The sequence below is a fragment of the Osmerus eperlanus genome, chromosome 3 (genome assembly GCF_963692335.1).
Source record: "Osmerus eperlanus chromosome 3, fOsmEpe2.1, whole genome shotgun sequence".
Lineage (NCBI taxonomy): Eukaryota > Metazoa > Chordata > Actinopteri > Osmeriformes > Osmeridae > Osmerus > Osmerus eperlanus.
The window spans coordinates 2,376,982-2,404,526 of NC_085020.1; the positions used below are offsets into that span (position 1 = coordinate 2,376,982).

Consider the following 27,545-nt stretch of genomic DNA (forward strand, 5'->3'; position numbering starts at 1 on the left):
TTTCTTTGCTTATGAAAGCGAATACTTTCAAGAAACAGTAGCAATGTTTGGCTTGTGCTATATCAAATAAACATAATTCAAATTTGAACAGTAAAATTAACATTCCATTAAAAAAAAGACCCCAGGTTGTATGACTGTTACACAGCTACACCTGAATGAGAGGGGCCTGATGAGAGAGGTCTGCAGTTGGACCCTTCTCGGAGAAGTGAGATGGTTCGATTGCATTAAGGCTCGATTGCTTTACCTATCCTTGGTATCCCGGATGTTGCAATCGGAATTTTCTCGACTCAAATCTCTTCCGGTCAGATTTTCTGTCAATTCGAATTTGACCAGGGGGGAGGGGTTGAATTTCACTGTTTGAATTTGAGCTAGACTATCCGAATTTCCGAACCCATTTTAGCAATTTTTTTACAGAGGTAATTTAAAAACCAAGTGACGACATTGTGCATTTCACTTTAAACATCTCCAAAATAGATTACTCCCAAACACCAGGGGGCGATGTCGATTTTCGAATATAATTTGACACTGTCAAGGGAAGGGAAAACAGGGAGCCAAAACCGCTAATATCAACAATCCTCTCAAAGGCTGCAGACCTGACGTTTACTACAAATAACAGTTTGATAAAGATACTTTTTAAAAGAGACGTTGTTGTATTCACGTGGGGCTGAAAGTCTCGAATTTCAAAGGGAGAAGAGGAATACTAGAAGGGAACGATGTCGGGGACGGGAGAATTCCAGGCACAGATAGCCTCAATCATGGAGGTACTGGCTAATGCAGCCGTAGCCGAAATTTGCAAAGTTGTAGACGATGGCTACGCTGTCGTTCACCTGGAGATGTCTCAGAGTCACAAAGAGAACGAATTCCTTCGCAGAAAAATTAAACTATTAGAGCTACAAATTGCCAGGTTTCGAACGGAGAGAATTAAGTTTTCAGAGGGGTCTGTCAGCAATCGCTTTGGGGTTCGCCTGCTCAACAGACCTGGCCGGGATACACAGGCATCAGGTACTGTAGGAGAACAATTATAATATTGAGACAATTGAGTAGACGAGTTCATTTAGATTGGACCTAGGGCGTAGGTCTGATTATTCATTCCATGTATCCATTTAATTATACAGTTGTCTACATTTTGAAAACAGCTCATCGAAATTGGCATGTAAAGCAATATAGCGAGTAACTTTTAGTCTCTAAATAAACGCCAGTGTTACCCCGTCTGCTCTGAAAGTTAAAAAAAAACCTCCGATCAAAGAGGTAATGAGCCCAGGTCAAATCGCATGTTGTAACCCTTGGTCGCTGTGATTGTAGGACCATCTCTTCAGGGCAGAGAGAGATCTGTGAGCAGGAACAGTGCAGGAAGAGACAGGAGTCCTGTTCATCTGAACCACGATCCAGCCTCAAACTGTGATGTTGAGGCAAAGAATGAGGTAACTATTCGGCCTACTGTTTCGACACTGGCTGTCTGAACACAAAAATAGTTTAGCATATTACTTAACGCCCCATTACATTATAGTACGATGACATAAATGAAAGGTTAACACACACTTCTATACACTATATATTATTAGGTAGTACATAATCGATTTTTATTGCATAAAAATGATGAATCGGTGATTGATTAATGATCAGTGATGGCTGATTTCACGACGGACATGTTCTGAGCGTGTGTCTGTCTACTCTGTCCCGTGTCATTTACATTTAGTCATTTAGCAGACGCTCTTATCCAGAGCGACTTACAGTAAGTACAGGGACATTCCCCCGAGGCAAGTAGGGTGAAGTGCCTTGCCCAAGGACACAACGTCAGTTGGTGTGACCAGGAATCGAACTGGCAACCTTCGGATTACTAGCCCGATTCCCTCACCGCTCAGCCACCTGATTCCCTTCTTATTTCAATCCTCTACCTCCAGACAGCAGGCCCGAAGCAGGAGGAGGAACTGGACCTGCTTATCGTGAAGGTGGAGGGGGCGACGGGAGTGGACGACCCTGCCTCAAGCAGGGACTCAGAGCGGCCACCGGGGGGCGACAGAGGGCTCAGTCCTCCTTCCTCAGCCAGGCAGTGGGACAGCGCTGCCGGACGCAACCTAACGGAGGTCAGTGGGTCTCAACCCCCCGCTGTTGCCGACTACCAGTCAGAGACAAAGATCGAGAGTGCGACCCCGCCTCTCGCTCTCACAGGAAGTGACCTCAGAGGAGAAATGCCATACTTGGACCTGAGCGAAGCTCCTGTAGCCCAGGCGTGGATAGAAGCAGCAGCTAGCTACGCACCCGGTGCCGCTGGGGTGGATGCTGAGACGGGGCCCCTGGGTTCAGATACCACCTCCTCCACGGGGCAGACTGGAGGCTCCAGCGCCTCGCATGGCGGGGTGTCTGCAGGGGGCGTGGCTCTCGGGGGCGTGGGCGGTGGGCGGGGGGTAGACAGGATGATGGGGTGGTCCGAGGGGGTCTTTTGTACCGGGGAGGGGGAGTTGAGCGGTCTCTCCACCGATGCCGGCCCCAGCCTCTTGGGTTCGGAGGGTCCCAACCCTCACGCAGCGCCTGCGTTCCAGGCCCCGGGGAGACTGTCCTCAAACCACACGTCTTCCTCCGGGGTCTCCATCACAAACACCCGCTGTAGCCCCGACTTCAGTAACGGCCCGTCCCCTCACAGAACCTTCCAGAGGCCCGTCGGCGGCCATCTTGGCCAGGGTCCTTTCCCGGGAGCGGCGCTGGAGCGCCCGTTCGCCTGCAGCCTGTGCAGGAAGAGGTTCGTGCAGGAGAGCGACCTGCGGAAGCACCGCGTGAACCACGCCAGGCAGAAGCAGTTCGCCTGCCCGCTCTGCCACAAGAGCTTTGTGTGCCCCAGCCAGCTGAGGGTGCACCAGAACGTCCACACGGGAGAGCGTCCGTTCGGCTGCAGGCAGTGTGGACGGTCCTTCTCCCACCCCAGCAACCTAAAAAGGCACCAGAAACTGCAGCATGACTAGAGAAGGCTCGCTCTCTCCACTGAATTAACTGTGAGGGTTGGAAACGCCAGTTTGCCTTGTGTCGAGTTTGCTTGTTTTTTTTTTGTGTGTGTGGGGGGGGGGGGGGGGGGGGATGCATGATGTAGATTGAATGATGAAGATTGACTGTCAGTGACTCATTTAGATTTAGGATATTTATTGATATGATCAGGCAGTACTGTGTGTCTGTTGTATCTTTTGTAAATTGAATAAAGCAGTAGATGATAGGTTCTATAAACAATAATATTTACTTTAAGAACCAGGCCTCATGTGCTCCATATGGGAGGAGGAGTTTACTCAGTATAATGACTTATTAAGAACAAACATTAAACATATTCCGGGGAGTCAGGTGGCTGAGCGGTTAGGGAATCGGGCTAGTAATCAGAAGGTTGCCAGTTCGATTCCCGACTGTGCAAAAAGACGTTGTCTCCTTGGGAAAGGCACTTCACCCTACTTGCCTCGGGGGGAATGTCCCTGTACTTACTGTAATTCGCTCTGCTAAATGAATAAATAAATGTAAATGTAATATTCAGTGTGTCGATTAAAACATGCAGATCTATCATGGGCCCATCCAGTGCCCCTGCCAGTGGACTCACTTCCTCATTCCTGTTTCCTCCTTCCTGTTTCCAGGGCCTGGCGAGCGATGCAGGCGAGGAGCAGAGACCAGAGGACGGGGGAGATGATGGCGTTCACCTTCACGCAGAGGTCAAATCTGAGGTCAAATCTGAGGTCATCGTGATCGATGCACTTCCTGTCGGAGGGGATGACACCCCCTCGTCTCTGTGGAGCCCCGGAGACTCGGGCCAGAACACGGTGCATCATGGGAGTCAGAGCGGAGCCTATCACGACCGGTCGTACGGCTACGACCCTCGCTTCAAGAACACCGCCGCCCCGGTCGCCATGCCAACGGGGGAACAGCGCCCCGCGTGGGCGGGGCTTCAGGAGAACCCCACCGGCCTGTTTCCCCTCTCGGGCCACGCCCCCAACCCCTCTGCCCCCCCGGGGCCAGACCCCCGCCCCTACAAGTGTGCCTTCTGCCTGCGCCAGTACCCCCACCAGTGCCAGCTGCGCATCCACGAGCGCGTGCACACCGGGGAGAAACCCTACCAGTGCTCCCAGTGTGGGAAGCAGTTCGGCCAGTTCTGCAGCCTGAAGAGGCACCAGCGCGTCCACACAGGGGAGAAGCCCTACCAGTGCTCCCAGTGCGGCAAGCAGTTCTCCCACTCCAACAACCTGAAGGTGCACCAGAGCGTCCACACCGGGGAGAAACGCTTCCACTGCAGCCAGTGTGGGAAGAACTTCTCGTTCCTCAGCAACTTGATCAGGCACCAGGCGGTGCACGCCGCCGGGAAGTGACGAGGCCCGGGGGGGAGACGCAGCGACGCGGTCGTCATGACGATGAAACTCAGGCCCGACGGAGATCCGGTTCTAAGGGAAGTGAGGTTATTGTGGCCTTCAATGGACGCTGGTTATCTTAACCCTTGTGCTGCCTTCGGGTCACATGACCCAAAGGTTCATAACGAACCATTGTTGTGTTTACCCAGTTTTACCCAATACAAAAACAAATAAAAATAATTTTCTTTTAACCTTTGCAATGTGGGGGGTCTGAGACAGCCCGACGGTTAAAAGAAAATGCTTCACTTTGTTTTTGTATGCGGTAAAGTTGTCACAATACGACGGTGGGTCACAATGACCCGAAGATAACACAAGGGTTAACAGACTTGTTGGTTACTGAAGTTCCCTTTCCTCATTGGACTGGTCCAGTTTTATACGTGTTAGTGAGTGTTAGTTTTACTCCTGATTGTACTATATGGTGAAAGCAACCATGTATTTCCAAGTGAATAATATACTTGCAATTTACTGTGTATATATGAAGTGACGATGCACTAAGTGAGTTGAATTGTGTCCGTCCATCGATGAATATGCAGTGTACTGTGATCATGTTTGACAGTTAAACTGTTTTAAAACATAAGGTCATTTTGACTGTGATGGTTTATGTTGGAGTGTTTATCCTGTGTCTCTATTAAGCATGTCCCAATCAGCACATCAGTAATCAACCAAACAAGCACAGTTCGACATCACAACCACGTCAGAAAATCCATTTTAACATGAGTTTTAATTCTGATAAAAAAAGTTACAAGATCTGGCTCAACTAAGATGCGTGTGAAAAGCAGAATGTCGTCTCTGGACTGTGAGTGGAGTTACTTTACGCATCACAACCCAAACAAGAAGAAAAAGCACCTGCAGGAAAATAACACTTAAATAAGACATTGATAAAAGGCCTCAAGAGTTACTGATATACACTCAGTCACCCGACGTAGATTCACAGTATAGAGAAGACCAAACACACCCACCTCATATCCCCTCCCTCTCCTCCCCCCCTCTCCTCTCTCTGAACTGCAGGGTGGGGTGTGAGGGGTAAACTGCAGGGTGGGGTGTGAGGGGTAAACTGCAGGGTGGGGTGTGAGGGGTAAACTGCAGGGTGGGGTGTGAGGGGTAAACTGCAGGGTGGGGTGTGAGGGGTAAACTGCAGGGTGGGGTGTGAGGGGTAAACTGCAGGGTGGGGTGTGAGGGGTGTGTTGGTGTCTTAAGGAGGGGACATGCAGCCATCCTGTCGGGGTGGACACACAGAGACTCGTCCACCACACAGAAGATCCTACAGTTTGGATGTTTTATGTTTTGTTTTGACCCCATGTCAAGTTAAAACCTGGTGGTGGTTTTCAGAGTAACACAACATGTACAGTAACTGTCCACTTTTTTCTGCGTCCTCCTGGTCCTGAACAGACAAGCAGGGTCGTGAAGAGCAGCAATAAACAGAAGAAAAAAAACATAGCGACAAACTACTGACAACCCCGTACATTCAGTACTGTAGTGCTTCAGTCACATTGCTTTTTGGTGCGTGTCACTTTGATTATTCTCCCTATTGTTTAACCACGAGAGCACATGTTGACTAAAGGCAGCAGGGAGGTGCTGACGTCTAGAACTGCTACAGTCTCTTCCTGGGTCGGAGCAAGGTGGCGTTAGTGCATCTGTTTCCCTCCACTTCCCGCGAGACAAAGCTGAAGTCTCACGGCTGTGCAGTTCCAGTGTGCCGCCACTAGGGGGCGTAGATGGAGGGATGATCGAATGGAAGGATGAACGGGAAGGAGCCAGTTGCCGGTCTGCTCGGCAGACTGAACCACCCCAGAGTTGGCGGGCGTGTGGGTGAGGGAGGAGGGCCTGCGGGTACGGAGGTCATCGCGGTCTCTTGTGAGGGAGGAGGGCCTGCGGGTACGGAGGTCATCGCGGTCTCTTGTGAGGGAGGAGGGCCTGCGGGTACGGAGGTCATCGCGGTCTCTTGTGAGGGAGGAGGGCCTGCGGGTACGGAGGTCATCGCGGTCTCTTGTGAGGGAGGAGGGCCTGCGGGTACGGAGGTCATCGCGGTCTCTTGTGAGGGAGGAGGGCCTGCGGGTACGGAGGTCATCGCGGTCTCTTGTGAGGGAGGAGGGCCTGCGGGTACGGAGGTCATCGCGGTCTCTTGTGAGGGAGGAGGGCCTGCGGGTACGGAGGTCATCGCGGTCTCTTGTGAGGGAGGAGGGCCTGCGGGTACGGAGGTCATCGCGGTCTCTTGTGAGGGAGGAGGGCCTGCGGGTACGGAGGTCATCGCGGTCTCTTGTGAGGGAGGAGGGCCTGCGGGTACGGAGGTCATCGCGGTCTCTTGCGCATGACGAAGAGCAGGACCCTGCGGACGGCCACTAGGCGGCTCTTCAGGGAGGTCATGGCCAGGATGGTGAGCTGGGCTCTGTTCTCCAGAGGAAGGACAGCCAGCAGCCACCAGCACCAGGCCGGGCCACTGGGACTACCCTGGGGGGGGGGGGGGGGGGGAATGAGAGAAAGGTTAGTGGGTTGACGACATACAAAAAATATGGGGACACAGAATCTAAAAACACCATGTGTCTGGTCCTCTGCCAGGGAGAGAGAGGCTTGAGTACACCAGCAGCTGTGTGTCTATATATATATATAAACCCCTTGAGATGTACCATCTCGTTTTCAAGGGAGAGTTGTGTGTGTGTATGATGAGGCTCTATAGAGTGTTCTCTCATCTTGTATATACTGTGTGTGTGAGTGTGTATGTGTGAATCTCACCTGTGGATCGGGGTCTTTCCCTGGCAGGTGTCCGAAGTGGCTGAGGATCTGACTCTTCATGTTGTCCTTCAGGGAGGTGAACCAGGAGGTGGCCTGCTCATACACAGAGTCATGTAGCTTCTGCAGCTCTGCTAGCTCCTCTCCCTCCACCTGCTCACACACACACACACAGAGACACACACACAGAGACACACACACAGAGACACACAGAGACACACACACAGAGACACACACACAGAGACACACAGCGTTAGAAACAGAAAACTAGTGGTAGAACCATATCAAATTATAATATTGGAGGTGTCCCACATCAATATCCCAATTTCTTCAAACACGATCTCTGTGTCTGTAACAACCATGCCCCAGCCCTCCCCCACCCACCCCCCACACCCCCCCCCACCCCCACCCCCCCCCCAAACACACACCCCCACCCCCCACACACACACCCCCACCCCCCACACACACACCCCCACCCACCCCCCACACCCCCCCCCACCCCCACCACCCCCCACACACACACCCCCACCCCCCACACACACACCCCCACCCCCCACACACACACCCCCACCCACCCCCCACACACACCCCCACCCCCCCCCACACACACACCCCCACCCCCCACACACACACCCCCCCCCCCCCCCACACACACCCCCACCCCCACCCACCCCCCACACACCCCCCCACCCCCACCCCCCCCCACACACACACCCCCACCCCCACCCCCCCCCACACACACCCCCACTCACACACCCCCACACCCCCCCCCCCCACACACACACACACACACACCCACCGTCTTGTCCTCCAGATACTCTATCTTGGCCGTGTGGTATCCGTCTCGCTGGCCGTGACTCAGCACGCGGAAGCGGGCGCCGCCGACCGTGTCGACCACGGAGCGGCCGTCCGGGAAGAACTTGACGTTGCGCACCTCCAGCATGCAGCCGTGGTCTGCGTGGCCCAGCAGCTCGTCTGCGATGCACATGCCAAACTGCCGAGTGCCCGTCTCCATGGAGCGGCGGATCATCAGGCGGTAGCGAGGCTCAAACACGTGCAGTGGGCAGGGGATGGTGGGGAACGCCATGGTGCACACGAAGATAGGCACTTCCTGGTTCAGGCTGGAGGGCGGAAGGGGATTGGTTAGGTGGGTGGGTGGAGACTAGGGTGTGACATAGCTAAATTTGGCATTGCTGATCTACATTAATTTTTATGTATTCAAATGTTAACTTTTTAACCTTTGTTTTAAGAAGAAAACTAAAAAAATCATTAATTTAAAAATACAATTTTAAAAACGGTTTGTGCAAATCATAAGTTTAATTTTTTTTTATCTAACTTTAATGAATCTATGTATGTAAATGTGAGTGCACATGCACTGTTCTCCTTCCTGGGTGAAACTCACTTGGACAGCTCCTTCTGCTCCTCTTCCTGGATCCTCTTCCTGTCGGCCAGCTCGTCTCCTAGGTAACGCTGCAGCACCTGCTCCATCAGCACAGTCTTGTTGTGACCCCTGGTGGCCAGGTACTGGAACAACAACACTGCAGGTCAACACTGCTGACCCGTGTGTGTGTGTGTGTGTGTGTGTGTGTCATACGCTTAGGATCCTTGCGATATGAATATCAGAGTCTGTGTATGAAGTTAATGTCTGAACTAGAAGTGCAGCAGATTGTAAACTTAATCTGAGCAGATTACAGTGGATCAGCCGTCTCCGTGATCAGCAGCTTTACAGTAACCCCGTCATCAGCTGCTGACATCATTTCCTCTCAGGGATTACACAGCAATGTTTATACAACATGTGTTTGCTGTTCAGGGGGGTATTCCAGAAAGCAGGTCATGTGACATACCCCGGGTAAATTAACTCCCCAGCTGACACCAAGCGTTGTAGCAAAATTGGCAGTAGGTTGCTGCAACATTGTGAATCAGCTGGTGGGTTAACTTACCTGGTTATGTTGCATAACCTGCTTTCTGGAATACCCCCCTGGTCACTTTGATGTGTGTGTGTGTACCTAAGACAGGTTCTCCTTTCACAGAGGGCAGTAATGGGTGTGTGTGTGTGATGGTGTGTGTGTGTACCTCAGCCAGGTTCTCCTTGCACAGAGGGCAGTAGGGGTGTGTGTGTGTGTACCTCAGACAGGTTCTCCTTGCACAGAGGGCACTAGGGGTGGGTGTGTGTGTACCTCAGACAGGTTCTCCTTGCACAGAGGGCACTAGGAGTGTGTGTGTGTGTGTACCTCAGCCAGGTTCTCCTTGCACAGAGGGCACTAGGGGTGTGTGTGTGTGATGGTGTGTGTGTGTACCTCAGACAGGTTCTCCTTGCACAGAGGGCAGTAGGGGTTGTGGTCCAGGCAGCGCTCCAGACACTTGAGGCAGAAGGTGTGTCCACAAGGGGTGGCGACCGGCTCGTAGAACAGCCTTCACACACACACACACACAACAGAAACTAACATCAACACAACACTGCACTGCTTTCCAGAATACCCAGATCAGCTTATGCTACTGATGTGTGTGTGTGTGTGTTAGTACCTCATGCAGAGGGAACACTCCATGTCTCCACTGTCCAGCAGGCTGGGGGGCACGGTCCGCCCCCTGGGGGGCGTGGCAGGGGCGTGAGAGGAGCACCCTTCATCTGAGGACAACGCACACATCGTGAAGTAGCTCCACACACTCATACACAGACCCACAGCTCATATGGTGTGTGTGTGTGAGAGTGTGTATAACTGTGTGTGTGTGTGTGTGTGTGTGAGAGACAGGCCGTGCGTGTGTGTCCTGTTACCTGCTCGGAGCAGTTTGGAGGAGTGGCAGAAGGGCTCGTCTCCACCGTGCTTCCTCTTAGTGCCACCGGGGGGCACCGGCAGGGCGGCCAGGACGCTGGCCAGGGTCTTACTGCTGCCCTCGTCCCCCCGGGGGCCGCTGGGGGCCGGCTGTGTGGACGAACCCTCACACCCTGATCTGCTCACACTGACCTCTGAGTCCTGAGGGAGGAGAGGGTGTGCGTGAATGGGTGAGAAAATAGGGAAAAAACAGCGACTAAGACTGTGTGAGTGACTGTGTGAGTGACTGTGTGAGTGACTGTGTGAGTGACTGTGTGAGTGACTGTGTGAGTGACTGTGTGAGTGACTGTGTGAGTGACTGTGTGAGTGACTGTGTGAGTGACTGTGTGAGTGACTGTGTGAGTGACTGTGTGTGTGAGTGTGTGAGTGAGTGAGTGAGTGAGTGAGTGAGTGAGTGAGTGAGTGAGGGAGGGAGTGAGTGAGGGAGGGAGTGAGTGAGGGCCACCCTGGTGTTGGCTGACCTGGGCAGGCTGGGCTGCGGGGGTCCGGGCGAGCGGCCGCAGGGAGCTGAGCAGAGCGGAGGGTTTGAGGAAGCGTGTGGAGGGGTCTCCGGACAGGGGCAGCAGGGGCTGGGGCACATCAGCCCTCTCGAACACGGAGGAGAACAGCTCGCTCAGCACCTAAAAACACAGCTCACGCTCAACAGACATACAGACACATGCACAAGGGCATCACACCGCCCAAACAAGGTGAGAACGTGCACTTGCATGGATGAGGTCGCTTTCTCAACGCCAAACAGGTCCTACTAACGCAGCATAAAGACAACGGAAAACTTCCATTTCAGTCCATCACCTCGCAGAAGGCAGGGACGGTATATTTAGCACATGCTGGCTGGCGAGCAGAGAATTCTAAGCTGTTGGACAGAACCGCAGATAAATAAACACCGCCTGCCAGTGTTGCTGATGCTAACAGGCCCCGTATTCATGCCCATATCTAACATGCTGTCCTGTGTGGTGTGACAGGTCTAATAGTTGCTGTGTCACTAAGGCCATGCAGGACACAAAATGCCTCAGAGGCCAGCTGGAACAAGGCCATGACGTCATGAGATCATCTAGCAAGGGGCCTGGCAGGATTTAGTGTCCTCAGTAATCCTGTCGGATATACATGCCCATACACACACACACACACACACACACTAATACACATGTCCGTGTGATGCGAGGAGGTTACCTTCTGGGCCTCCATCTTGACTGTGGTCCAATCAGGCTTCAGCGCCACACAGAGGAAGTATTCCTGCAGCGCTTCCTCCTTCCTGGAGGCTCTGATCAGGGCAGAGGCTTTCAGAGAGTGGGCCTGAGAGGAGGTTTATTAACATTTGAGAAATATAATACATAAGAGAGGAACTCCGTTTAACTCATTGATACATTTATAAATAGTTTGTGTGTGTGTGTGTAGTGATTTGTCTCCCAGTCTCACCTGTGGCCAGAGAGGGTTGCCTCTGCACATGCTGTCAGCGTCCTGCACAGCCTGACAGTAACTCCTCATGTCCATGTGCAGCCTGGCCCGCTGTGCCAGCAGGCTGCCTGAAGAGGGCGCTGTGGGGGCGAAGAGACAGAGCTCAGATCAGACAGACGCACCACGAAAGAAGCTGCAGTGAGACGGCAACTCGACTATGTCGCTGCATCTGCTGCTTCACCTGAAGATTAGCCAGCGCTGAGTGCCATCCATAACGTGCGCACATGTGGGTGATAAAGACAATCTAATCTCAGCTCAGATTGGAAAACGCTGGAAATGAGTTGGGAAACCGGTCTGTGGCTTTTGCACACGAAAACGTTTCGTGTGACAGGTAGCGGTTAAACTCGATGTCCAAACACTCAGTCCAAGTCACCAAACACGCAGTCCAAGTCAACAACTGCAATTCAATCAGCCTGGGATACGTCTTTCTCAACTGCCCCCCTCCTCTCAGACCAGCAGAACACCAGGGGGCACAAAACATGACTCCTCTCAGACCAGCAGAACACCAGGGGGCACAAAACATGACTCCTCTCAGACCAGCAGAACACCAGGGGGCACAAAACATGACTCCTCTCAGACCAGCAGAACACCAGGGGGCACAAAACATGACATGATATTCCCATTTCCCAAAATCTAAATACTGCCCCGGGATCATTCTGGAAGAAGAGTTCTGAACCCCCGTTACCTAGCATGTTTGAATGCAACAATGTACCGTCCCAGTTTAGACAGTGTAAGTTTCTTTGAATACATTTTCTAACTTTTGTAACTCAAAATATCAATCCAAAACAAACGACTTCCCAAACACAGCCTCTTTCTAGTTTGCAGGCAGCAGTACTTTTATGAATAATGATGTATCTAGGGCACATCTCACAAGAGCTGGCAGCGGGGTTTATACAGTTAGGTCCATAAATATTTGGACATTGACACAATTTTCATCATTTTGGCTCTGTATGCCACCACAATGGATTTGAAATGAAACAATCAAGATGTGCTTTAAGTGCAGACTTTCAGCTTTAATTTCAGGGTATTTACATCCAAATCAGGTGAACGGTGTAGCAATTACAATACATTTTATATGTGCCCCCCCCCCCCTTTTTAAGGGACCAAAAGTAATTGGACAATTGGCTGCTCAGCTGTTCCATGGCCAGGTGTATGTTATTCCCTCATGGGAGTTCGTTATTTCATTGACAAGGAGCAGATAAAAGGTCTAGAGTTCATTTCAAGTATGGTATTTGTGTTTGGAATCTGTTGCTGTCAACTCTCAATATGAAGTCCAAAGAGCTGTCACCATCAGTGAAGCAAGCCATCGTTAGGCTGAAAAATCAAAACAAACCTATCAGAGAGATAGCAAAAATATTAGGTGTGGCTCAATCAACTGTTTGGTACATTCTTAAAAAGAAAGAACGCACTGGTGAGCTCAGCAACACCAAAAGACCCGGAAGACCACGGAAAACAACTGTGGTGGATGACAGAAGAATTATTTCCCTGGTGAAGAAAAACCCCTTCACAACAGTTGGCCAGATCAAGAACACTCTCCAGGAGGTAGGCGTATCTGTGTCAAAGTCAAAAATTAAGAGAAGACTTCACCAGAGTAAATACAGAGGGTTCACCACAAGATGTAAACCATTGGTGAGTCTCAAAAACAGGAATACCAGATTAGTTTGCCAAAAAACATCTAAAAGACCCTGTACAGTTCTGGAACAACATCCTATGGACAGATGAGACCAAGATCAACTTGTACCTGAATGATGGGAAGAGAAGAGTATGGAGAAGGGAAGGAACTGCTCATGATCCAAAGCATACCACCTCATCAGTGAAGCATGGTGGAGGTAGTGTTATGGCGTGGGCATGTATGGCTGCCAATGGAACTGGTTCCCTTGTATTTATCGATGATGTGACTGCTGACAAAAGCAGTAGGATGAATTCTGAAGTGTTTCTGGCAATATTATTTGCTCAGATTCAGCCAAATGCTTCAGAACTCATAGGACGGCGCTTCACAGTGCAGATGGACAATGACCCGAAGCATACTGCGAAAGCAACCAAAGAGTTTTTTAAGGCAAAGAAGTGGAATGTTCTGCAATGGCCAAGTCAATCACCTGACCTAAATCCAATTGAGCATGCATTTCACTTGCTAAAGACAAAACTGAAGGGAAAATGCCCCAAGAACAAGCAGGAACTGAAGACAGTTGCAGTAGAGGCCTGGCAGAGCATCACCAGGGACGAAACCCAGCGTCTGGTGATGTCTATGGGTTCCAGACTTCAGGCTGTCATTGACTGCAAAGGATTTGCAACCAAGTATTAAAAGTGACAATTAGATTTATGATTATGTTAGTTTGTCCAATTATTTTTGGTCCCTTAAAAAGGGGGGGGCCACATATAAAATGTGTTATAATTCCTACACCGTTCACCTGATTTGGATGTAAATACCCTGAAATTAAAGCTGAAAGTCTGCACTTAAAGCACATCTTGATTGTTTCATTTCAAATCCATTGTGGTGGTATACAGAGCCAAAATGATAAATTGTGTCAATGTCCAAATATTTATGGACCTAACTGTATAAGCAGGTCACAGACTGACATCATCAGGAATGGGGTCAGAGCTACCGCAGCCCTCTCTCTCCAGAGGGAGGAATCAGCTGGGCTACAACCGCACCTTCTCAGAGGCTTTCCGGACAGGGATAGGGCTTAGAGCTGCCTGGGCATAGAATGGCATGCATTCCTGCAGCCAAAGAGCTTGAGGGTGGCGGGGGGGTAATGTCAAAGGAAAGCATAATCTTTCAAATGTTTACGAAGGGCTGTTCATGACCAGAGCTTAGATCAGAAGCTGGTCGGGAATATAGGTTGAGTTCTGACCATATTGCTGGTGTAACACGTTCCCCCTCTAACTGTTGTGACGCATCTTAGCTGCCAGAAGGCCTGTGTGGATTTGTTGTGAAACACAGACTGGCTGTGAAAGCGCCACCATCACCACCTGAGTGATCTGCCAAATAAATAGCTTCTCAAAAAAGAATACCGATAACACAGAGCAAGATCACAGAACCGGGCCACTTACATATCCCTCACTGCCCCGGATGTCCCAAACTGTCCTTATCTAAGAATTATGCGCGCCTGGTTATTCAACATTGACTCGGCCTGTGGATTCCCCTCTTATACACCAAAGTATCTTCGGCAGAAGGCCACAGTCACAACTAGAAAACACAATGTAAAAAACGATTTAACAACAGAAAGCCGCGGGTGTAGGTTTTGTAACATAGCGTTAAGGCAATGAGGCTAAATGCCGCCTCACTTCGGTAACACTGCGCAACGAACAGAAAAAGTAGGTCAACTGGTCTGCTTTTCCATTTTGGAAAAAATAAGTTAGATTTCATTCAAATTTAAACAGTAATTTTTGACATATGAAACGTGTGCATGTACCAGATGTTTACAATGGATTCTTACCCAGTTCTACAGCTTTATTGTACTTCTCCAAGGCATCTGCGTAGTCTTGTTTTTTCCATAACACCTCTCCTTCTATACAAAACCTCCTGGCTTTGCTTTCGGAGTCGAACCATTTTTCCAACAACCCACTTAGTACAACATCTATTCTTAGTCCAAATGGCAAAATCTGCCCGTCTTTTTTGTCCAGTTTATACTTGCACTGTTTGCAATCCGTGACAGTTTCATTTTCTAAACAATGTTTGCAAAACGTGTGGCCACATAGTAACGTTGCTGGTTCCGAAAGCAAATTCTTACAAAGGCGACATTTAAATAAGTCTAACGGCTCGTCCTCTTCGGTGTCTCCATCCGAATCCCCTCCGCCGTCTCCACTGCGCGAGCCACTCTTGAGACCATTCAAGACGTTTAGATCTTTTTCTCTCAGAGTCTGTGCAATGTTTTCAACTAGAATACGCAACTCCTCCGGCCTCAGATTGCTTAGGTTTGCCGCTGTACAGTACGAGTCCAGAGCCTCACCTATCCTACCTGCCTGTGCCAAAGCATCCGCTTTTCGCAAACAGAGGCCCCGGTCAGGTTGTTGGAGGTCCGCAAGTTGAGAGCTGTAGATTTCGGCGGCGAGGTTGAAATCCCCTGCGCGGTTTGCCTCTTCTGCGACTTCGAGCATTTCTGTGCATAACCCCGTAGCTCCCGGGTTGGACAACGGATGGACGAATTGCTCGCCCGGTTGATGCTGGATTCCTGTCTCCATCCTCGTTCTGTGCGTTATTGATGTATGAGAAGTTCACCAATCATCAGAAATAAACGCACCGAAGCTGTTTGTACAGGACCCATTTCGCGATAGCCAAAGCAATCAAACAAGAAAGCCAGTTAATTTAAGTCTAATTGTTTTGCTCCTACAACGTACACTTTTTAAGAAACTGAATACGGCGAGATGCCCAGGATGTCAATAAATACATGCTTGAGTTAGAATCTAATGAAGGGGTTGGTTTGAATGCAGCGTTAGATAACCCACACTGCACCTCCCCCGGCATTTGGCAAGAAGTACGCAGTCTCCGACTAACTTCCTTTCAAAACAATGTTGGCTACATGCAGCGTGGAATGGCTCTATGATAGTGAAAAATGATCACAGACGATGTTATCGACTTTATTTTCTAAATTAGTTTCCTAAACGACAGGCCATAACTGTATGCCCTAGTCGGCGTCGCCAGTTGAAAAACAGGCTTCGTGACGTGATAGCTAGCTAAGCCTAACTAAGGTAACGTCATTACCTAACAGGGGACAGACACGAGAATTCCTTCATTCCACTTTAAGGAATTATTTTAGTAAAATGACAGAAAATACCGTAGGTCGTTTGTCGGTTGCCATACTTTTTTCACCCAAAATTCCAAAATCCAATGTACTTGAACGTCACCGATTATTTGGTACCATCACTGATTACTACAGTAGCTAGCTATCCTAAACGCAATTTCACTGACCGGTCACTCGTATTCTGTCTTGGTATCGACGTCTAAATATCACCTCATCTTGCTTAATGTTCGTGTCCTTCTATGTAGATTCAAACCGAATACAGAAGTTAACAAATAAAGCACATATCTCGTTTTCTAAATAGTCCATCTTGTTCACAGGGCTTCTTCGATTTCAAAGATAAATGAAGTGACGAGCCTCTGGCAAGCACATGACCCCAGACGCGCACTCGTATTGGTTCGCTGTAGTGCACTTATATAACTATAAAATAACGTTGTATAACTTATCTAAACTGTGATTTGTAAGGTGCGAGATAATAATATTGAATGCTTTCCAATGCTGTTGGTAAACGATGATATTTAGTGGATCCAATATACACATTAAAGCTTTCTAATCAGCTTTTTACTTGCCTTTCAGCGAGGATACAATTTGGACTGGTTATATCACGACTATGCTGAACGCATATCTTTATGTAATGCTTTACATAAGCACTACATTTCCCATTATTATTATATTTCTTTCTTTTTGGTTGGGAAAACAACTGTTCATAATAAATCCCAAACGTTACACTGAAGGTGGTACACTAAAAAGGTAGCAGTTTACATAGGCTACATCATGTAATTGTGTTGAATGCATTTCATCATCCTCGCAGGTTAAAACACAAATAATTATGAATGCATGAGTTGGCCCTTATGCTCACTAATCCAGGGGATACTTTATGCAATCATGAAAGTTGTAAAAGGAAAGTGACTCACTTACACTTAGACTTTCTCAAGTTCCACTTCACTTGCACTAACTTTAAACTGAACACACCATTACATTGTCTGTGATGCTAGGTAATGGAAGCTGGATGATCAACTAACTGAACCTATCCAGATAATTTTCAAGCGCCATGACTCATATGTGACTGCTCAGAATGACTCAAAGATTTTCCAGTGTTATACAACAATGGTTTCAAAAGCGGTGACACTTGTATAAGTACATTCTATAGGCTACTGGGCCCAGTTTGAATAACATGTTTGAAGATGTTGGGATTAGTGGTGAAAATTACCTAATTCTCATAGGATTGTATACGTATTGGTTGAAAACATTTTGCAGAGCATAGTGTTGTCTTCAGGTTGTAAAATACTCTGCTAGTGTCATGTTTTGTTGATGGCTGATTTAGCTCTGAGTACCTAACAGTGTCAAATGCAATATAGTGCCTGACACCGAAGACCACCCTCTAGTTTGCCAGGATAATTATTTGATAAAAAATGACTCATGCTTATCACGTAAGAAGCATCCTGAACGCAGTTTCTCCTTACCCTTCTGAATGTGCCATTAAACCTTCATGTGTTGTCTAGAAATCACTTTACGACAAAACGGCATCTAAATTTAGGATGTCTCATCTAAATAAGTGGAAGCTGTTCTTAGACAAGTGCCCATCTGTTGAGTTTGACGGGGAACGCAATCACCACGTAATGATGATAACTGTGAGCTGTTGCTTGTTGAGCGTCAACAACTTCCAAACAACGGTATGATCGGTGGATGTTCTCTGGCTGATGCTGTTTCGGCCACAAATTTCCGACCATGACCTCTTAACCTGGTGGTTGGCTGAAGGACACGTGAGGCTTACGACCAGTGGCTGGCCTGACAGATGGTCTGAAGCCCAAAGCGATCAGCCACACCTCTGCTAAGACTGTGTGCCTTAATACTCTGAAGCGGTTTCCTTTCATGATCTCATCTCCTTCTGCTACAGGACAGGTGGAACCACATGGATGGAGGCAATCAGGGGTCAGGTGCCATCTGTTCATGTTAAGTGTCATGCTGGAAGAGGCAGGGAAGGAGAGGAATTAGCTTAAAGACTTGTGAGATACAGCCAGATCATTACTGCTTCTCTCTCTTCCTCCTCTCAACCTCCCTCTCCCACTCTGCTTCTCTCTCTCTCTCTCTCTCTCTCTCTCTCTCTCTCTCTCTCTCTCTCTCTCTCTCTCTCTCTCTCTCTCTAAGGAAGTATAGAGGAAGTAAATACTTAGAAACGGTTAATAGTAATCCACTCTAATCAAGACAACTAGTTTGGTTGCAATGTTTGCTTTGTCAGAACACTTCACTAAATGCCATGGGCATTGTTTTATTTGACAGATCTATGCTGATATGTAATCCTAAAATTGAATTCATAACAATTAAAGTGATACATAATAAAACAAACAAATTAATGTGATGTTGAATGTTATTTTCTGTCTCCCACAAGATAATCTTTAGGAACAATTTCAAACATGGCCCTGTTATTATTCTAGTTTTCACTATTATTTTAGTTTTCACACACTAAACATCTTCATTCATGAGATGTCCTTCCCTGTTTGCAATCAGTGCTGAGTTTGTTGTTGCTTTCTGTCAGGTCAACATGTGGTGGAGGTGTGGTGTGTGAGTGCTGCATGCTGCTGTGGTCTGTTAATACCCTGCTTATGCACATGCATCTCCAGCTGTGCAGAGGTAACTAACCCCTGATGTGCCCCTGATATCCTGTTTTTATAACATCCCCTGCCCCCCCCCCCTGACCTGGCCTCCTTATTGCTCACACCACATGGCCCAGTGCCTTGCCCACAACCCCCAGCCCCAGCCCCAGCCCCACCCCCAGCCCCAGCCCCAGCCCCACCCCCAGCCCCAGCCCCACCCCCAGCCCCACCCCCAGCCCCAGCCCCACCCACAACCCCACCCCCAGCCCCAGCCCCACCCCCAGCCCCACCCCCAGCCCCACCCCCAGCCCCACCCCCAGCCCCACCCCCAGCCCCAGCCCCACCCCCAGCCCCACCCCCAGCCCCACCCCCAGCCCCAGCCCCAGCCCCACCCCCAGCCCCACCCACAACCCCACCCCCAGCCCCAGCCCCACCCCCAGCCCCACCCCCAGCCCCACCCCCAGCCCCACCCCCAGCCCCAGCCCCACCCCCAGCCCCACCCACAACCCCACCCCCACCCCCAGCCCCACCCCCTTATTTTTGTGACTTAACTGTTAATTCATGTTAATTATTAAAATATGAAGTTATTCATCAATCCACTGGTTTTATCGGCTGTTAATTACAAGCAAAGAGAGCATGATGGAGTCTAATCTGTACTGTCATTACCTGGAAAGTACAGCACTTTGCCACCAATACAAACCACAAGATGGCACTCTGGCCTTGTGTTGAATAACTTGTGAAAAAAGCATAAAATAATTTATAAAATAGTATTTAAGTATTCCTTTTCAGTTTCCAAAAACAGTGAGCCAACTGCATTTAGCTCTACTCTGTGAGCTACAATTATAATCAGTTCCTGTGGCGTGCTGAAAGTTAGTTTATGGGGAGAGTTAGTCTGCTGTGATAAGCATGGAAAACAACCAACTCAGTGTTTATTAGGGACTCAAGACTCAAGTGTGTTCATTAACAGACTCGGTTCCTGGATGGAAAATCACCAGGAAATATGACCGTAAAAATCCAGACCTGACCTCGTTCTTATCATTTGTGACTCATGTTGAGCGTGTGCTGTTGTTGACTCTGTAATTGATTTGCATAAGAAACACATTGCATAACAAACCCAAAATGTGTTGTCATAGTGAATCATGTGACTTATACAACTCGAACTGTAAATAATGGATGCGACATTTTGACCTGGATGCAGTTCAGACCTTATATAAAACAGCCTCATGTCACATAATGTAATCATAAACAACATTCATATTATTTTAGTACATGATGAGTTTCTAAGATTGTTGTGATGCCAACTGATCTAAATGATCCTCTTAACGAAGTGATATTTTGACAATGGCAGTCATTTTAAAGGTATTCACCTTGGTAAAATTCTACAAGCAATCAATTTCTAACCACACAATTCTTGTTGTTTCTTGAGAAGAAAATGTTTCCAGAATGGACAAAATGTTTCATTTAAGCACATTGTTGCCCCCTAGCGTTTGAGGCAGTGACAATCCTTGCAAACCTTTATAAATGTTAATTTTGAGTATCGATATGGGCCCATGTGTGTTTTGCAGGCATGAGGTAGGGGGAAGAGATAAGATAGATTTGAATTGAATTTAAATCAAGACACAAGTAAAAAATCGTTTTTGAGATTTGAGGTAAGAAGAGGTTGGAAGTTTGAAAAAGAAGTATCTTTCTTCCCTCCTAAAGGTGTGAGTATGTGACATGCGTGAGTCACAGGTGAAGAGGACTGTTGAGATCTGACTGGCAGATATCGTAGCTTTCCATAGGTGACACACCTTTTTGCGTCTCTACCCCTACAGACTAATGACGTCCGCGTCATGCCAATTACCACGACAGCTTCATTTAGGGACAAGCGACTTCACGCCTTCTAGTGTGTCCTGTGACATTTGATTGGGTGGCTGATTTGAAGTCTGTCTCAGTGCTGTCCATTTCCCACGAGCACCCTTATAGCCATGTCGCTCAGTTTCCAATCAACACTGTGGCTGAAGATGTGGCGACTCCCAGGTTCTGTAAATGTTAACACTCTCTGCTCCCTCTGATGCTGACATGCAGGTATGACAGGAAGACTGGAGAGGATTAATTTGACACCTAGAAAAGTATTTCAGTGGCTGGCTAGAAGTAGGAGTTTTTAAGAAGTTTTAACATAATTGAGATAAAATTATTGTTTCATGATTAAACTATATATTTAAAGTTTCACCAAGGAACTTAGTGTGCTTGACATTGATGTGTGAATCTGTTGCTGTGGTTACAATTACTGCCCTGTTGGCTTTACCGGTTTTACTAGTTTTATCACCAGGATACATGAGAAGCTGCCAGGATGCTGGGTGAATTTTAAATCAACCCCAAACTATAAATTAAACGTAGTGTTGTTGACCAGAATATCTTCCTGTAGTCTATGTTCTATACCCAAAATGGATCACAAAACAAACGGTTTAACATTTCGACAAAGTAAAATGTTGTTGCTTCATTGACTAAACTGAGTTTTGTGATATTGTCAACTGATTAGTCATTCTTTTAGATTAACCGAGAAAAAACATCCACAGTAACTTGTATTGTACAGCCTGGACATGAGGAAGTGATCAAACTGTCCTTGTAACATACTAATGTAAGCATCTGAAATGTAGCCTGCAACCATCTATACTTTTAGGATTGTTGTTTTTCCACACATTCAGGATAGTATCTAGGGAATATATTATTGGAACTCGTGTGTGTGTGTGTGATTTGAAATGGGCAAAGTTTTCTTCTAGTTTTTAAAATTGTGAAAACAATGATTCTAAACACAATTCCCCTCACAAGGGAAGCACCACACAGAGACGCTCTTCCACATAGACGATCGTCAGCAAATCCTCCCTTGGGTCCACTGAGGAAAATGACCGCGCAGAGGAACACCTGACACAGCCAATAACATCAGCAGGTTTGGTTGAGTCACAGCAGTTACAGTCGTTTGGTTTAACAGGTTTTGAGTCTGTTTATTGTTGTTCTATGTCCTTGTTGTACGCTCATCTGGCCAGATGTTCTGTCTTCTCAGTGGGACGTGTGTCGAACTGTTCCTGGAGAACATGACAGAGCCCACAGCCCCAGATGCTATGTTCTAGGTTGGCACATACGCAATAACACACACAAATACAAACATATACATACACACACCAACATACACACACACACGCACATGCACAGCCACATCAACACACACACACACCCCCACACACACACACACACTCACGTGCAAGCACATGCCTACCATTGTTGGTAACAGTGCACAGTCAGACTTCACTGGGTTTTCACTGATCAATAATGTATAATGAAATCATCCAGGTTGATTAGAACCTGAATACATTCTTTAATGTCTAATCTTTTCCTTTAGGAATCAGGGCTACTGGAGGCTTATTCCTGTCCACCATAATGCGCTTAGACTTTTGAACGCCGCAGCCTCACTTTGCAGTCGTTTCACTCAATTTACATCAAAAACTGATTTCGACCCCAAAATGAATGCCTTCCGAGATTGATTGTTAATATGTGGCGGAAGAACATGTGTCAGATGAGCGACGCCGTCTCCTCTCATCTCCTCTCCACTCAAGACATGCAGGCGCTACCAGGCTTATGCAGAGACACCCGAGCAATCATGTTCCATCTGGAGTGTCCGGCCTCTGGTAAAGCCCCGACAAGGGTGGAGGAGGGCTGAGAGAACCATGCACCAGGATCCTCCCAGTCTCATGTTGAATGACACTCAGGGTCTTAAACACCACTCTTCCCACAGCACTAAGGGCTGGGCCGAAGTCTCTGAGCTCTCCCTTGAAGCTGAAGCACGAGCTATCGGGATCACGGCTCCTGCTCTCTGTTTTACTTTATTCCCGTTTATTTCATCCTCATAAGTCTCTTTCCCTTCGTTCTCCCTTCAACTTCTTTCTCCACCTTCTTGTTTTGACAGTTCCCTTCCTTCCCTATTTTTCTTGGTATGTCTGCTCTCTCGATGTCTATCTGTCTCTCAGAAACACACAGATGGTGAGAGTCATTGATTTGAATCGATCGCAGGTTTTGTACTAAAGTTCTTCTGTGGAACCTCAGAGCTGTTTCATCTGTCAGTCCCTCTGTCAGCAGGAGGCTCCTGTGTGTTGGCGTGTTGGCGTGTTGGCGTGTTGGCGTGTGTGAGGCACTGCACTGGAGCTGACCGAAGCTTCTATAGGAAGTACGGGAGTCAGGTACCATGGCATCGTAACACACTGGTTTAGTGTGGGACACACACATTACCACACATCTCCTTCCGCTCGTGGGCCTTGAGGACTTGGAGCCGCTGGGAACGATGATTTTGACTAAATGAGAGAAGCTGCTACTGATTGTGGATGTTGTGGCAGCCTCTCTCATAGTCAAACTATCCGCTGGTAACATTCATTGTACATTTGCTTAATTAAATGGGGATTTTGTATGCGTTCCCATGCTGGATGGGTAAGAGTATAATCAGAGCATAGTTGGTAAGATTATTATGATTATGTGTGTGTGTGTGAATGCATGCAAGAGAGTGAGTGTGTGTTCATGGTGTTGACTTCCTGGTGTAATGCTGCTTCCGGAAGCTTCCGATTTTTTTCATACGTCTCCTGGAACGGCTGTACTGCATTGCGAGAATTTCTGATTTCTGTTAATAAAAGCTAAACTCTCAGTTGACTTCAGTTCATAACATCAAGTTTATGTTACAGTGTTTGCTTGTCGATACCGTTTCGCTTATTGACCTCATAAATTTGCTCAATCTGTCTATTTCTTAATAAACTGAAATGTTGTGGCTATGTCATTGGGGACCAGAATGACTGCTTTGGGGACCATAAGAAAGGGCAAACATGGCACAAAAAGGTCATGTTGCTGTACTGATCAGTGTGGGCCTGATCTGTTTTGGATTCAATCTTGTTTCCCGCCACTGTAACTGCGGTTTCCACAAACACAGCAGCTTCTGGAACGAGTCATTCCTTTCAGTGAAAGGGAGTTAATTCCTGTTACCTTTTAAACTCTGAAAATTTAATTTATTTTTTGTTTGTTGTTTTTATTAGTATTTTACATAGCGATGATGAAGTGGACAGGACAGAGTCGCTTCATTTCTACCACCCTGCCCTGAAATGCACTCCCATGTACTTTATGTTCTGTATATCCCAAAATCAAATTATTCTTACTGTACATTGAGTGGACTAGTATCAGTAACCAGAGTAAGTTTCATGCATGTGGCACTTTCCTAGTCAGAGTTAGCAGGTGGTGCATTTCTTGGCATTTATTTTCTTTTTCAATCTTTCCCCCTAAAAAATCCAAACTTTTTTTCAAAGCCAGGAAATTTTGAATATTGATCATGCAACCAAGTACAGACTCAAACTAGAGTAACGAGCCTGGCTTTAAAATGTCAGAAAGTACAGATATTTGTGTAAACTATTTAAGAAGTGAAATTGTCAGAGAAATTTAAAGTGAAAAGTTGTCAGAAAAATGTAAAGTGAAAAGTTGTCAGAAAAATTTTAAGTGAAAAGTTGTCAGAAAAATGTATAGTGAAGTAAAGTACTGATACCAGAATCTAATTAAGTACAGTAACAAAGTATTTGTACTATCCATCTTTGGTGTTTGGTCACCCAGTTTTAATGTTCGTGCTAGTTTAAAGCTATTTTGCTCCTGTTTCTGTAAAATTGCTAAACTACTGAGCTGACTTTCGGATATACTGAAATGGCTTCCGTATATATAACATTTAAGTTTTCTCACACTCTTATTCTCAAAGCTTCTTACTTGAGCGTTTCATATATGAGTGTGTGAATGTGTTTCACATGCGTCTGTGCCAGCATTTAATATGTATTTCATATGTAAGTTTTTAGTAGTATGAATGCGTGTGTGAACATTTCACATATGTGAATGTGTTTCATGTGTTTGTGTAAGGACAGTCTGAATTATTTCCTCAACAGCCCCTAATACTTTTACGTTACCCAATTCAGTGAACCATCCCTATTTTCCATAGACTTCCCTTGAACAGTACATGTTAATCCACAGCATCTATGCAATAGTGTCTGAATAATGAAACTCGATCCAGGCCAATTCTCCATTCAGCTTTTCACGCTGCAATATAATGAACCAGCTCCACAGGAGCCACAGTGGGTCACCGTGTGTGATTCATACAAAATAAAGTTTTGTGCTTTTTCCACATTTATAAAAATAAAGAAAACATTGGAAGAATAAATGATTTCATTGTTGTTCAGGAATATCACACATACACTGTAGAATATAGGCTATAGTTAATACAAAATAGTGTTGTAAAAGACAACCATAATAATTAATGCTTAGCATAGAACGAATGGATGATTTTCTTATGTATTTCTGTCCCCCGTGAAACATTATATTAAATGTTTTACTCAGTTGGATGACTGTGTGTATCAGTGTAAAATTGATCATATTTCGATCCATTGAGCTATTGTGTACATTACCCATAGACGATCAGAGACGATTGAACCTAAAGTCGTTCTTGCATCCAAAAAAGGGAATTTGCGCAATACCCAGGTGATGACCATACATGCCACCAAGGAGACCAGTGGGACTTTGATTGGTCACATCTGCGTGGGCGATGATGCTGTATCCCCTTAAAGCCTTTATAACTCTTCCAGTCGTCAATGCCGGGAGAGTTAAGCCGGAGCCACGGTGTGTCGGACAACAGGACAAAAACTCTGATCATCGGTGTTCAGTCTTACAACGCAACTTTGCGGGAATCTGGTAACACAGGATGAGCTCCATGACGTTACAACTTTGCCTGACACTGTTGGTCTGGTATCTGGGATGTTGGAGGGAGGCAGGTGAGATGTCTTTTCATGGCATAATTATATATATTTTAATATTTCTTAAGTGTTCAGTATGATACCACGCTGAAGAGTGCATTGACAGTAAACTAAGGAATAAGGTTAACTAAAACAGACCGCATCGCATCTTCTATCTTCTATTTCAGAGTCATATCCCAGCCAGGAGTGTGAAAATGGAATTGCATTGACAAAGGTAGGCCTATGCAAATGTGTTATCTTACAATTTATTGCAAAACTTTGGTTTATTTTATCGGATAATTCTTTAAACATATTCTCAGGCAGTGAAACTCGAAAGTATCAATATTTTATTTGTAATCTCATTCTAAAGTCAAATCAAATCAACATTTATTTGTATAGCCCTTTTTACACGCAAGCATGTCACAGAGGGCTTCACGTACGCCCATAGAACTGCCCCTCAACCAACCTAAACCCTCAGGGAAGACAAGGAAAAACTCCCAGAAAAACTCACTACAGGAGAAAAAATGGAAGAAACCTTGGGAGGAGTGGACTTTGAGTATTATAAATTAAGTGATTTTGTTGATAACCTCGATGAAAATTCGTTCATCTGCTTTCATGAAGGACTGGTCTGAGTGTAAATATTACTCAGAGACTATCAAAGACACCAGGGTACACAGAAAAGAACATACACGCCATAGTGTGTTTTATCTGTGCAGGCGTAGACGATGCATGTATGCCAGGTTGGCGCTATGTGCACCTGTTTAATGAAAACAGAGGTTCTTATGACTTCTGGGATATGCGGTCTGGTCCAGAGGTCCGACTGAGACACTGAGTCACGCTACTGGGATGTGAACTGTGAGCAACACTGAAAAATAAACACGTACTCTCAGCCGCATGAAACACCATGGTGATGTTCGGTTATCGGTGCTCTTTTATTTACCCTCGCAGGAAGCTGATAGACTTTGGGTGGCCTGTGTCTGGATACCTAGTGTGCCCAATTATTATTAATAATAATGGAAGCATAAAATACTGTAAATACAGTTACCATTATATCATAATTGATTGCAAAATGTCAGCTTGACATGACCGTTACATGTGTGAAACTCATGTGACATGGTGGCTCATCAGAGGAAATGTCAGAAACAGATGACCATGTATGTAACATGAGAAAATGTGAACCAGGTACCTCAGGAATGCTTTGAAATGGATGCTGACTGTGAGTGTGTCTGGTGTGCTGCAGGTTCCAGATTATCAGAGTGATGTGGGGGACATCCAGTGGAAGGATCAGAACGAGGTACATCACACTGAACCACAGAATTAATTTTACCAGAATTAATACTCAGCTCTAACATCCAATTCATTGTTTCACAGGAGCAAGTTCAGAATGTATTTAAAAGGGTAAGCGTTTTTTTACGTTCGTATCAAATGATTCCCCTTAATCTTATTCACAATTAATTATTAATTTTGGTAACTTTTTTCCTCAGTTCCTGTTTCACTATGCTAAAGCACACAAGTCAGAGGCAACTGTACAGAATAAGGTATGCAAACTATTCTCTCTATAACTATATGTACTTCAAATGGGTTCCTATAGAAAACATTTGTTTCAATTGTGAACAATAAAATGTTTGGGAAATGAGAAGTCAAACATCTTCCTTCCTGTCTAGTCTCACTCAGTCCACCCTCTCTTGCGACTGTCTCCCAAGCTCTCTCAGAGGAGAAAGAAACAGCTGCTGCTCTTGGTAAGAACACGTATCATACCTCAAACACATGGCCAGTTACCTCAAATGGAAAGCCATACAACATGTACAGCATGGATTTACCTCATGTTTTTGAAAATGCTTGTGTTTGGTACAGAAGATCAGGACTCTGCCAGAGGGAGTGCTGAGGAACAGGGAGGCGTGGAGAACATCCAGCAGCCAGCTGCATCTCCAAGCCTGACCACGCAGAGCCAACATGGTGTCCAGACAGAGAGGCAAACCAAGCTCTCACTCCAAAAATAACTTTTATTTTTAAGAACTATCAGTCTTATTGATAAACACAACTGCATTGCCAA

At 46.8% G+C, this 27,545-nt stretch overlaps 3 protein-coding genes across 4 annotated transcripts; 2 read left to right on the plus strand and 1 right to left on the minus strand.

Annotated features, from left to right (window-relative positions):
• Positions 1-236: 236 nt before the first annotated feature.
• Positions 237-5,102, plus strand: LOC134017110 (zinc finger protein 235-like). The gene is made up of 4 exons (XM_062456436.1): positions 237-1,002; positions 1,303-1,421; positions 1,902-2,084; positions 3,606-5,102. The coding sequence occupies exons 1-4, from the start codon at positions 714-716 to the stop codon at positions 4,329-4,331; spliced, it is 1,317 nt and encodes a 438-aa protein (XP_062312420.1). The 5' UTR covers positions 237-713; the 3' UTR covers positions 4,332-5,102.
• Positions 5,073-16,475, minus strand: LOC134017106 (LON peptidase N-terminal domain and RING finger protein 2-like). The gene is made up of 11 exons (XM_062456428.1): positions 14,821-16,475; positions 11,345-11,463; positions 11,099-11,221; positions 10,390-10,548; positions 9,871-10,069; positions 9,621-9,723; positions 9,395-9,509; positions 8,500-8,621; positions 7,897-8,218; positions 7,101-7,250; positions 5,073-6,818 (listed from the first exon to the last, which is right to left on the minus strand). The coding sequence occupies exons 1-11, from the start codon at positions 15,563-15,565 to the stop codon at positions 6,660-6,662; spliced, it is 2,316 nt and encodes a 771-aa protein (XP_062312412.1). The 5' UTR covers positions 15,566-16,475; the 3' UTR covers positions 5,073-6,659.
• Positions 16,476-25,340: 8,865 nt separating this feature from the next.
• On the plus strand, positions 25,341-27,545 carry nms (neuromedin S). Of its 2 annotated transcripts, none has more exons than XM_062456440.1 (7): positions 25,341-25,531; positions 25,681-25,727; positions 26,733-26,786; positions 26,864-26,890; positions 26,977-27,030; positions 27,157-27,231; positions 27,347-27,545. In XM_062456440.1, the coding sequence occupies exons 1-7, from the start codon at positions 25,462-25,464 to the stop codon at positions 27,428-27,430; spliced, it is 411 nt and encodes a 136-aa protein (XP_062312424.1). In that variant the 5' UTR covers positions 25,341-25,461; the 3' UTR covers positions 27,431-27,545. The 2 variants fall into 2 exon arrangements, with proteins under 2 accessions (XP_062312424.1, XP_062312425.1); XM_062456441.1 differs by having other exon boundaries at positions 27,350-27,545.

What these genes read in the sequence shown, in the direction of transcription:
- LOC134017110 (XM_062456436.1), top strand. Translation starts at nt 714, where the DNA reads ATGTCGGGGACGGGAGAATTCCAGGCACAGATAGCCTCAATCATGGAG. An exon ending in ATGTTGAGGCAAAGAATGAG is followed by an intron (nt 1,422 to 1,901) that starts GTAACTATTCGG and finishes CTCTACCTCCAG; the next exon opens with ACAGCAGGCCCGAAGCAGGA. An exon ending in CCGGACGCAACCTAACGGAG is followed by an intron (nt 2,085 to 3,605) that starts GTCAGTGGGTCT and finishes TCCTGTTTCCAG; the next exon opens with GGCCTGGCGAGCGATGCAGG.
- LOC134017106 (XM_062456428.1), bottom strand. Translation starts at nt 15,565, where the DNA reads ATGGAGACAGGAATCCAGCATCAACCGGGCGAGCAATTCGTCCATCCG. An exon ending in CTCCAAACTGCTCCGAGCAG is followed by an intron (nt 9,724 to 9,870) that starts GTAACAGGACAC and finishes CGTTGTCCTCAG; the next exon opens with ATGAAGGGTGCTCCTCTCAC. An exon ending in GAGCAGAAGGAGCTGTCCAA is followed by an intron (nt 8,219 to 8,499) that starts GTGAGTTTCACC and finishes TCCGCCCTCCAG; the next exon opens with CCTGAACCAGGAAGTGCCTA.
- nms (XM_062456440.1), top strand. Translation starts at nt 25,462, where the DNA reads ATGAGCTCCATGACGTTACAACTTTGCCTGACACTGTTGGTCTGGTAT. An exon ending in ATGGAATTGCATTGACAAAG is followed by an intron (nt 25,728 to 26,732) that starts GTAGGCCTATGC and finishes GGTGTGCTGCAG; the next exon opens with GTTCCAGATTATCAGAGTGA. An exon ending in TTCAGAATGTATTTAAAAGG is followed by an intron (nt 26,891 to 26,976) that starts GTAAGCGTTTTT and finishes TTTTTTCCTCAG; the next exon opens with TTCCTGTTTCACTATGCTAA.